The 11,235-nt window shown below is 38.1% G+C and overlaps 1 protein-coding gene across 1 annotated transcript; it reads right to left on the reverse strand.

Annotated features, from left to right (window-relative positions):
• Positions 1-9,892: 9,892 nt before the first annotated feature.
• LOC123938871 (olfactory receptor 2T11-like) lies at positions 9,893-10,852 on the reverse strand. The gene has a single exon (XM_046000636.1). It carries the CDS (start codon positions 10,850-10,852, stop codon positions 9,893-9,895), a length of 960 nt encoding a protein of 319 aa, XP_045856592.1.
• Positions 10,853-11,235: the final 383 nt, after the last annotated feature.

The following is an 11,235-nucleotide window of genomic DNA, read 5'->3' on the forward strand; positions in this document are numbered from 1 at the left end:
TGTTATAGTATCCATCTACATCTATAGTATTACATACTACATACTACAGTCTTTGGTTTAAAATCTAATTTGTCTGATATGAGAATTGCAACCCCAGCTGTCTTTTGAGGTTTGTTGGCATGATAAATTGTTCTACATCCATCAAGTTTAATCTAGAGGTGTCTCTAAGTTCAAAATGAGTCTCTTGTAGACCTCATATGGATGGGCCTTTTTTTTTTTTTTTTGCTCCAATATGTTAACATCTGTCTTTTTATTTGATCATTTAACCCATTTACATTCAGAGTAACTATTGAAATATATGAATTTGGTGCCATTATATTGCCTGTAAAGTCCCAGTTTCTGTAGATTGCCTCTGTTATTTTCTGTTCTGTTACTCTTGGTGTCTCTTTGCTTAATATTTCTTGCAGGGCTAGTGTTGTTGTGCATGGAAATAAAGTTCTCACTCATCAGTCTGAATGGTCATGCAGGGCTGTCTCTGGAAGGGAGAGCAGCAGCAGCTAAATCTTACACATAAGATTTTGTTCTCTATTTTATTTTCTGTTAGTTTTTTTTTTAATCATAAAAGCATGGACAAGTGGGTCCTATTGTGGGAAAGGAGTACAAAGTGATGGCAAATATCTTGAAGCAGGCTTGCATTTTTCCCCTATGCATAGACATGCAGGTAGTCAGTCAGGGGATAAGTGAGGAGTGGAATGTTTGGGTTATCAATCACCAGGTGCAGAAAGGGGATACTGAGGGTTATTTTCATTCATAGCTCCTAACTATGTGCTGCCCTGGGGTATTGTGGAATCCTGCTCCTCTTGGGCCATTGTATTTAATAGTCTGAGAACAGGAACACTGCTGACATTTCAGCTGTTTACACAGTCACTCCTTAGGGTTTACATTATATTTCCTAAGAATAACTCCATAGGCTGGATTGGTCATCACATATTCTTTATTTTTTTGCTGTCCTGGAATCTTTGTCTCTCCATCCACTATGAATGACAGCCTTGAAGGATAAAGTATTCTTGGCTGCATGTTCTTCTCATTTAGTAATCTGAATATACCTTGTCAGTCTTTTCTGGCTTTTCAGGTTCCTGTGGATATGCCTGATGATATTCTGATGTTCCTCCCTCCATATGTAAGGAACCTCTTCTCCCTAGATGCCCTCAGGATAGCTTCTTTGACTCTAGAATTTGCAGGCTTCACTCTTATATGTTGGGGTGTTGGTCTATTTTTATTGATTTGGTGAGGGGTCCTCTCTGCCTCTTGGACATGAATGCTTATTTCCTTACCCAGATTAGGGAAGTTTTCAGCCATGATTTGCTCAAATATACCTTCTAGCCTTCTCTCTCCAACCCCTCTGGGACCACAATAAAATGGACATTAGTTCATTTCAAGGCGTCCTTAAATTCTCCAAGCCTTTCTTCATGGGCTGTTCATTGTTCTCTTTTCTTCAACTTTCTTCCTTTCCATCACCCTGTCCTCTAGATCTCTTGTTTTCTCTTCTGCCTCATTGACCCTAGCTGTTAGAGCAGCCAATTTAGACTTCATCTCATTAATAGCTTTTTAAAGTTTGGCCTGATTACATCTCATTTCCACCCTTCAAGATGCTGCGTTATCATTTATGTTTTCTTTGAGTGTTGTTATCAACTTGATAATTGTTATCCTGAATTCCATCTCCGACATCTTACTTATATCCACACCGATTAGTTCTGTAGTAGAGAACATTGCCTCTGTTTCTTTCCTTAGTTGTGAGTTCCTCTTTCTATTCATTCTTCCCAGGTAAGGGTGGGTAAACAAATGAAACAAGTCCAAAATATCAAGCATGATCTGTGCAAAATGCATTCTAGAAAAAACTCAAGTGGTTGGAAGCCGTTACAAAACAAACAAAGTCAAAATGCAACAGAACTTTAAATAATAATGATGATGATGATGATAATAATAATAATAATAATAAATAGTTGTGGGGGAGTGAGTCTATAATCTAACAGGGTGGATGATTCATTCAGGGTGATCCACTTGTTCCTGTTTGAATTTTGGTCTGTGTGTTAGAAGACACTACATTCCCAAATTGCAAAGAAACAACATTTATATTTATATAAAGATAAAAATTGAATAGAGAGAAAAAGGACTAGAATGAATCTTCTATGTTTAAAATGTAGATATGAAAGAAATAAAAAGTAAGAAGTGACTTAAAAGAATAAATTGGTAAAATTAAAATTTTGTTGAAATGGGAAAAAGGTAAAGAGGAAAAAAATTGAGAATTTTATTTATTTATTTATTTATTTTTAAAGATTTTATTTATTTATTTGACAGACAGAGATACAGAGATCACAAGTGTGCAGAGAGGCAGGGAGAGAGAGAGGAGGAAGCAGGTTTCCTGTGGAGCAGAGAGTCTGATGTGGGTCTTAACCCCAGGACCCTGGGATTATGACCTGAGCCAAAGGCAGAGGCTTTAACCCACTGAGCCACCCAGGCACCCCATAAATTGAGAATTTTAGACTGAAGGATAAATGAGTTGTGGGAAATACCTGGAGCTCAATATGCTATTTTCTCCTGGTGCTGGATTTTTACCATCTTATGGGATCCATAAGCTTGTCATTTACCTGTTCTTCCAGTCTGTCTTCTGGGGGAAGGGGCCTGATTTACTGCTTCTCAAGTGTCTTTTCCTGGACAGAGTTGTCTCACTCCTTGTCGGGGGATGGGCTTAATGCAAGCTGGTCCTCTGTGTGGCTTTTTTCCCCTGGCAGCTTTCCATGCCTCTTCAGAGGGTCAGAGCAAAAATGGTCCTTCCTGGATTTCTGGCCCAAAGCTCTAAGATCATGGTCCCCCCTATTCAATAAACCCTCTAGGTCAAACAGAATCCACTTATGTGTGTTCTAGAGTCTGCAGACTCCCACAGTTCAAGCTCACTGCAATCCTCCCATGAGGAGTACCATAGAGTTGTGAGCATCACTAAGCTTTGTGTCTTTGTGACTACAAGCATTTTTGGGTTAGCCTGTACCCTACTCTACTGTTCCCAGGTCATGGCTGGGTGTCATCCTACGGTCCTTTCCAGGGCTACTCCCACCCTGAGAGCTGTTGCCCAGTCATGGTTGCAGTTGTTTCATCCCTCCCAGGGTATGGTAACTGGCCCATATATTCCTAGTCCATTTCTGGGTTCTCAGGAATGGAGTGATCTCATTTCCAGCCTGGCACCTGTTTTGATGTGACCAGAGCTGAGAGTCCTTCCTGGGCTTCCTGACCATAACCAGTTTCCCTGCTCCACTGCTTGGTCAATCTATTGGTTCAGGCGCACCCATTCTTTCTGTGTCTCTTGGGATCCTGAGACCACAATGACCCAGCTAGAATTCTATCTTCTTAATCCCCTGCAACTTTTTCAGAAAAGGATGTCTCTCACTGGAACAGTTTTATACATGTTCTGATTTTGTGCTCTGATGTTATATCAGTTTCCAGTAGCCAGCTTATGGAGGCCCCCCCATTTATTTTCTCATATTTCCCCACAGATTCATGACTCCACACCTCCTATCTTGAAAAAATCATTTGCTTTTCTGCTTGTAGTTTTCCAGATATATTTTCTTACATCTCAGGCTGTTTTTTTAGGTTTTCAGAACAGTTTGATAGATATCCAGCTAAATTTGAGGTACAAGAAGAAACGAAGTCCACTACTGTACCTCCATCTTGCCTGCCACTGGCTAATTGAGTTTTTAAAAAAATGAACAAATAAACCTTATATATAATTTTGTAGTTTGTTGGTTTTTTTGTTTTCCTAACCATACATAGTTTTTTTTTTTTGTTGTTTTTTTTTTAAGGAACACACCAAGGACATACACTGTAGTTATAGAACAATGTCATGTGTTAATTATCCACAAGGTGGCAGATAGATAATGCCAATTTGGTCCCCTAGTAATACCTATTGTAGGGCTATGTAGAATCTAAAAAAAAACCTTCTGGGGATTTTATCAGATATATGGATTTCTTCTCCCTGCAAAGACATATCATCAAGCCAAGGAAGGGATAAAGGGGAGAAGAATGAATGTCCCAGATACAATTACAAATGATTGAAATTGGAAATTAAAATATGTTATTTTTTTGCAGAAATGTCTGTTCATGTCCTCTGCCCATTTCTTGATTGGATTGTTTGTTCTTTGGGTGTTGAGTTTGCTAAGTTCCTTATAGATTTTGGATACTAGCCCTTTATCTGATATGTCGTTTGCAAATATCTTCTCCCATTCTGTCAGCTGTCTTTTGGTTTTGTTAACTGTTTCCTTTGCTGTGCAAAAGCTTTTGATCTTGATGAAATCCCAATAGTTCATTTTTGCCCTTGCTTCCCTTGCCTTTGCCGTTGTTCCTAGGAAGATGTTGCTGCGGCTGAGGTCGAAGAGGTTGCTGCCTGCATTCTCCTCAAGGATTTTGATGGATTCCTTTCTCACATTGAGGTCCTTCATCCATTTGGAGTCTATTTTCGTGTGTGGTGTAAGGAAGTGGTCCAATTTCATTTTTCTGCATGTGGCTGTCCAATTTTCCCAGCACCATTTATTGAAGAGGCTGTCTTTTTTCCATTGGACATTCTTTCCTGCTTTGTCGAAGATGAGTTGGCCATAGAGGTGAGGGTCGATTTCTGGGCTCTCTATTCTGTTCCACTGATCTATGTGTCTGTTTTTGTGCCAGTACCATGCTGTCTTGATGATGACAGCTTTGTAATAGAGCTTGAAGTCCGGAATTGTGATGCCACCAACTTTGGCTTTGTTCTTCAATATTCCTTTGGCTATTCGAGGTCTTTTCTGGTTCCATATAAATTTGAGGATTATTTGTTCCATTTCTTTGTAAAAAATGGATGGTATTTTGATAGGGATTGCATTAAATGTGTAGATTGCTTTAGGTAGCATAGACATTTTCACAATATTTATTCTTCCAATCCAGGAGCATGGAACATTTTTCCATTTTTTTGTGTCTTCCTCAATTTCTTTCATGAGTACTTTATAATTTTCTGTGTATAGATTCTTAGTCTCTTTGGTTAGGTTTATTCCTAGGTATCTTATAGTTTTGGGTACAATTGTGAATGGGATTGACTCCTTAATTTCTCTTTCTTCAGTCTTGTTGTTGGTGTACAGAAATGCAACTGATTTCTGTGCATTGATTTTATATCCTGACACTTTACTGAATTCCTGTACAAGTTCTAGCAGTTTTGGAGTGGAGTCTTTTGGGTTTTCCACATATAGTATCATATCATCTGCGAAGAGTGATAGTTTGACTTCTTCTTTACCAATTTGGATGCCTTTAATTTCTTTTTGTTGTCTGATTGCTGAGGCTAGGACTTCTAATACTATGTTGAATAGCAGTGGTGATAATGGACATCCCTGCCGTGTTCCTGACCTTAATGGAAAAGCTTTCAGTTTTTCTCCATTGAGAATGATATTTGCGGTGGGTTTTTCATAGATGGCTTTGATAATATTGAGGTATGTGCCCTCTATCCCTACACTTTGAAGAGTTTTGATCAGGAAGGGATGCTGTACTTTGTCAAATGCTTTTTCAGCATCTATTGAGAGTATCATATGGTTCTTGTTCATCCAGATGGCCAACAGACACATGAAAAAGTGCTCCACGTCACTGGCATCAGGGAAATACAAATCAAAACCACAATGAGATATCACCTCACACCAGTCAGAATGGCTAAAATTAACAAGTCAGGAAATGACAGATGCTGGCGAGGATGTGGAGAAAGGGGAACCCTCCTCCACTGTTGGTGGGAATGCAAGCTGGTCCAACCACTCTGGAAAACAGCATGGAGGTTCCTCAAAATGTTGAAAATAGAACTACCCTATGACCCAGCAATTGCACTACTGGGTATTTACCCTAAAGATACAAACATAGTGATCCGAAGGGGCACGTGTACCCGAATGTTTATAGCAGCAATGTCTACAATAGCCAGACTATGGAAAGAACCTAGATGTCCATCAACAGATGAATGGATCAAGAAGATGTGGTATATATACACAATGGAATACTATGCAGCCATCAAAAGAAATGAAATCTTGCCATTTGCGACGACGTGGATGGAACTAGAGCGTATCATGCTTAGTGAAATAAGTCAATCGGAGAAAGACAACTATCATATGATCTCCCTGATATGAGGACATGGAGAAGCAACATGGGGGGGTAGGGGGATAGGAGAAGAATAAATGAAACAAGATGGATTGGGAGGGAGACAAACCATAAATGACTCTTAATCTCACAAAACAAACTGGGGGTTGCTGGGGGGAGGTGGGATTGGAAGAGGGGGAGCGGGCTATGGACATTGGGGAGGGGAGGCGAACCATAAGAGACTATGGACTCTGAAAAACAACCTGAGGGTTTTGAAGGGTCAGGGGTGGGAGGTTGTGGAACAGGTGGTGGGTAATGGGGAGGGCACGTTTTGCATGGAGCACTGGGTGTTGTGCAAAAAGAATGAATACTGTTACGCTGAAAAAATAAATAAAATGGAAGAAATTTAAAAAAAAAAGGTGAAGAAAAAAAATATGTTATTTAATGAATCCAGAGACACTGCTGGTGATAACTGTGCCTTGAGAACACAAGAAAAAATGCTAAGTGACCATTTGATAAAAGAAGAACTACCTTTGTCTCAAGAAGAAAGTCACAGATTCAGATAATCTCTGTTGTAAGAACACTTTCCACTTTCTTGATTTTTTAAAAAAGATTTTATTTATTTATTTGACAGACAGAGATCATAAGTAGGCAGAGAAGCAGGCAGAGAGAGAGAGAGGAGGAAGCAGGCTCCCCACTGAGCAGAGAGCCCGATGCGGGGCTCGATCCCAGAACCCCAGGATCATGACCTGAGCCGAAGGCAGAGGCTTTAACCCACTGAGCCACCCAGGCGTCCCAACTTTCTTCATTTTTTAACAGGAAATCATTTTTTAAGACAGGAAAATTTGGTACAGAGAGATTAGATAACATGTTGAAGGATACACAACACAGAAATTTTAAAACAAAATTCAAATACCAGTCAGTTTAAGTAAAGCCTATGAACTTAACATTATTCATTTGCACCTAAATTCATTCATTTGCATATGAGTTGGAAGCAACTTAAACATTTAAATGAATAAGAAAAATATAAAATCAGTTCTAAAGCTGAACAATCAATGATTTGGAGTATGCAAATGTAGAAGTCTGAACATTTTAGTAAAATATTTTGGAACAGAAAGATGTTCACTGAGTACATTAGATCATCTAACTTCTTACCAAAGAAGGCATCACAAAGACCAGTTTAAAGACTGAATATACTGGGGGATGTCCTTAACTCATAAACTTAAATAGTTTATTGAAGAGACAGTATGTTACCTTATTATTCCAAATTATATCATGTTATATAATGAGTTTCACATGGGCAAGATTGTTGGTTAAAAAACCTTTAATTTGACAAACAGATCAATTCCCTAAAATAAGCAAGATTCCTGATTAAGAAATCTTTAATTTCAAAAAGAGATCGGTTCACTAAAATAAACAAGTATAAACAATTAATATATGCTGCAAGTTCTAGGCATTGGAAAAACAAGTGATTACAATGTATTTTATTCATATAAGAAATGTTAAGTATGTAGAAGTGGTGATAGCATTTGTTTTTTCCAGTGATTCTTGTCATTGCTGTTGCCATAATTAATTATAAGTAATATATTGTGTGTTTACTATTTGCTAGACACCACTTATTTGGCTATCTGACAAACATGCTTATACTAAATTAATCAATCAACTCCAAGACTACCCTGCATTCCTAATATCTCTAATTTATTCATTTACTCAACTGATCTGTAAAACATTTTTCTTTTTTTCTTAAATTTTTAACAATCATTTCTGCCTTTCATAAGTAGAAGTTCTCCTTGATTCTACTTGCACTGTGAAATAGAGGAAATCTGAGGATAACTCATTTTTATCACCTATGCTCTGCGTTACCTCTTGCTATTGCAAATGAACTAGCCAAGCTAAATAAAAACAAAAACAAAAACAAAACAAAACAAAACAAAAAAAAAACAAGCAAGCAAGCAAACAAACAAACAAAAATAGCTCTTTACCTAAATTGATTTCTATGCTTTATGTCTTTCTCAAAGGTCATTTTCTGGAAGAAGTTTCCTTAATTTTGTTTCCATTATCAATATATGCTTTGTGATAGATTAATTCCCTTTAACATAACTGCAATATCCTACAATAATAAAAAACATATTGATATCATGTCCCTTTCTAACCACTACTCCAATTATTTTCTCTCATTTTTTAAAAAAATGTATTTTAACTCTACTCATCTTGTCCCTTTCTCCCCTTCTATTTTACTCTGAATCCTCTTGGAGCACAACTTCATTGGAATTGCTCTTATTAAGGTCATAATTTATCTTTGTGTTGACAAATACAGTGGCTAATGAATAATATAATTGTCATCCAACAAGAAACAGCATCTAGTGAAGTTGATTACACTCTAGTTTTGAAGTTTTCTCACTTCTATCTGAGATATTACTTCTTCTTATTCTGTCAATCACGGTCTCCTGTCTCACTTTCTCGCCAGCTGAACAGCTGCCTTAGTCTTAAATCTTTACTCTTACCTAAGTTTAAACTAATCCTATGCATTTAAAGTATTCTTTCTACTCTGAAGAGTACCAAATTTAACCCAATGAGCCACCGAGGCATCCCTGAATACTACCAAATTTAAACCTTCAGCCCTTAACTTCAATCTGAGCCCCAGTTGGCTTCATATATATAAGAGATACTTCAAAATTCTCTCAACAACTAAATCCTTGATTTCTTCTACCTAATTTTGCCACTCTACATGTTTTCAAAAATCTCATGAAGCAGATATCCTAGATTCCTTTCCCTTGAGGTTAATTGAATTATTTTTCATTTCACTTGCTTTTCTAATAGTCATCCTTTCCATGAGCTAAATCCTCTTTGTAACTAATCCTTCTTTCCTTTCATGTATAGATTCCTAAATTTTTTCCTGCATACAATCTACTTCCCTCTTCTATATACCACACACATAGATGTAGCATGGAAGTATGCATATTTCACACACATAGACATAGCGTGGAAGTATGCATAAAATAGTGCACATAAAAATATACATCTTATCAAGCAAGTTATGTCTATGCAGAAAATTCATCAAAAGTTTTCCTTCTCAGTGCAAAGAAACTGAATTGAATCCATCTCCTGCTGATGAATCACACAGAATTGGACAATGTAAATTTTCTCCCATAGACATCACCTTTATGCTAGGAAAATATCATGGAAAAAGGGACAGTAGTTCTCTTTGAAGTCTCTATCCCTTTTGAGTAGGTATGTAATGCCTGAGTATACAACATTCAGTCAGTTTAGCTTACTCAGTATTTACAGTGGCCTAGTATTTGACAGTCACTATTTTTGCACAGGTGTATGAAGATGATCATAGAGGTTAAAATGCTCTGAGGCAAAGCCAATAAAGACCAGATTAAGATTGTGTTATTTCTATCCTTTGTCATTTGTAAATTGGTATTGTTTTACTTTATTGTAACAAAAATACACAATTATTGGCAACAAAATTCCTTAGCTTTGTAAGGTATTTTTGGGTTAAGGGTGAAAGGACTTTCACAGGTTTGCTGTGAACTCTAAGATATGTCTTTTTTCCCCTTTATTTAGACTGAGAGACAAGAACCAGAATCAGAGGAATTCTTTAACTGATGTAAGAATATCTCATTGTTGGTAGCTAGCCAAAATGTGTCTTCACAACTAATGAAAAATCTTTGTTTCCCTCCCCTAGTAGCAAGAAACCAGCCACGGAAAATCCTCTTGATTGGCAATTGTAAGTAATCTTGACAGCTGACCAAATAGTCATATTTGAAACAGGACAATAAAAAATGTTCTTCGGAAGACCTATTGTCAGTTTATTGAATTCTTAAGCATCACTTGTGGATACTTTTTGAGCAGGTGAGATTTGTGATAGTATCTTTTTAAATGCCCCCATTACATCCTTGTTTCTGAGGCTGTAGATAAGAGGATTGAGCATGGGTGTGACAATGGTATAGAAGGCTGACACTACCTTGTCCTGCTCAGGAGTGTGAAAAGACTGGGGCAGAACATAATTGTAGAAGGCAGCACCATAGAAAATGCTGACTACAGTCAAATGGGATGAACAAGTGGTAAAGGCTTTCTTCCGGCCTTCAGCAGAGTGCATTCGGTGGACAGTTAACAAGATGAGAGAGTAGGAGGTTGAAATGATAGAGATGGGGATAAGCAACATGAGTACACAGCAGATGTACATTAGAGTTTCATACAAGGATGTGTCAGCACAGGCTAGTCTGAGAACTGCAGGGATCTCACAGAAAAAATGGTTGATACTGCGGGAGCCACAGTAGGGGACATTCATGGTGATGGGGGTGAGCAGAAAGCCATCCAGGGACCCACCAAACCAGGCACCAGCAGCCAGCAGGAGACACACCCTGCGATTCATCAGGACTGGATACCTAAGAGGGTTACAGACAGCCACATAGCGGTCATAAGCCATGAGACCCAAGAGGAAGAACTCTGAGCCAATCATGGTCAAGTAGAGGAACATCTGGATGCCACAACCTACAAAGGAAATGGTCTTCTCTTTAGAAACCATGTCAACCAGAAGTTTTGGGACAGTGGTACAAATGAAAAGGGTGTCCATGATAGACAGCTGACTGAGTAGGAAATACATAGGAGTATGGAGACGGGAGTCCACCTGAATAAGGACTGTCATGACCAAATTTGCAGTTACAGCCACCACAAAAATAGCAAAAATAACAGGAAAGACAATCCCTATAGCTTTATTGTTCACTAGAATCCCCAGAAGGATAAAGTCAGAGGATAAAGTTATATTCTTCATTGACATTGCTGATGGCAGCTCCAGCAAAGCAGGAAGCCACAAAGACCAGGAAGGAAAAGGAGAGAGCACACTTTCAGTATGGATGAAACTTACAATGGAGATGACACCTCAGAGAGTGCTGGATGGGCTGAAATTTTCTAAGTCAAAATGCTAGAGAAAAATGAACAGATCAAGAGACAGATGTTAAGATAGAAACTGCTGATCTCTTTCTCCGTGTTGTAGAACAACAATTTATATTGTGTTTATGTTCATGCTGCAAGACATAGATTATGCTAACTGCATAAAAATGTGGGTATTTGCTATACCTGGATTAGGGTTTAACTATATATTTCCTAGTCACTCTCTGAATTTCTGGCATCCAGAATGTTGTCTAGTCTATAGTAGCTCTA

The sequence above is a fragment of the Meles meles genome, chromosome 3 (genome assembly GCF_922984935.1).
Source record: "Meles meles chromosome 3, mMelMel3.1 paternal haplotype, whole genome shotgun sequence".
Classification (NCBI taxonomy): Eukaryota; Metazoa; Chordata; class Mammalia; order Carnivora; family Mustelidae; genus Meles; species Meles meles.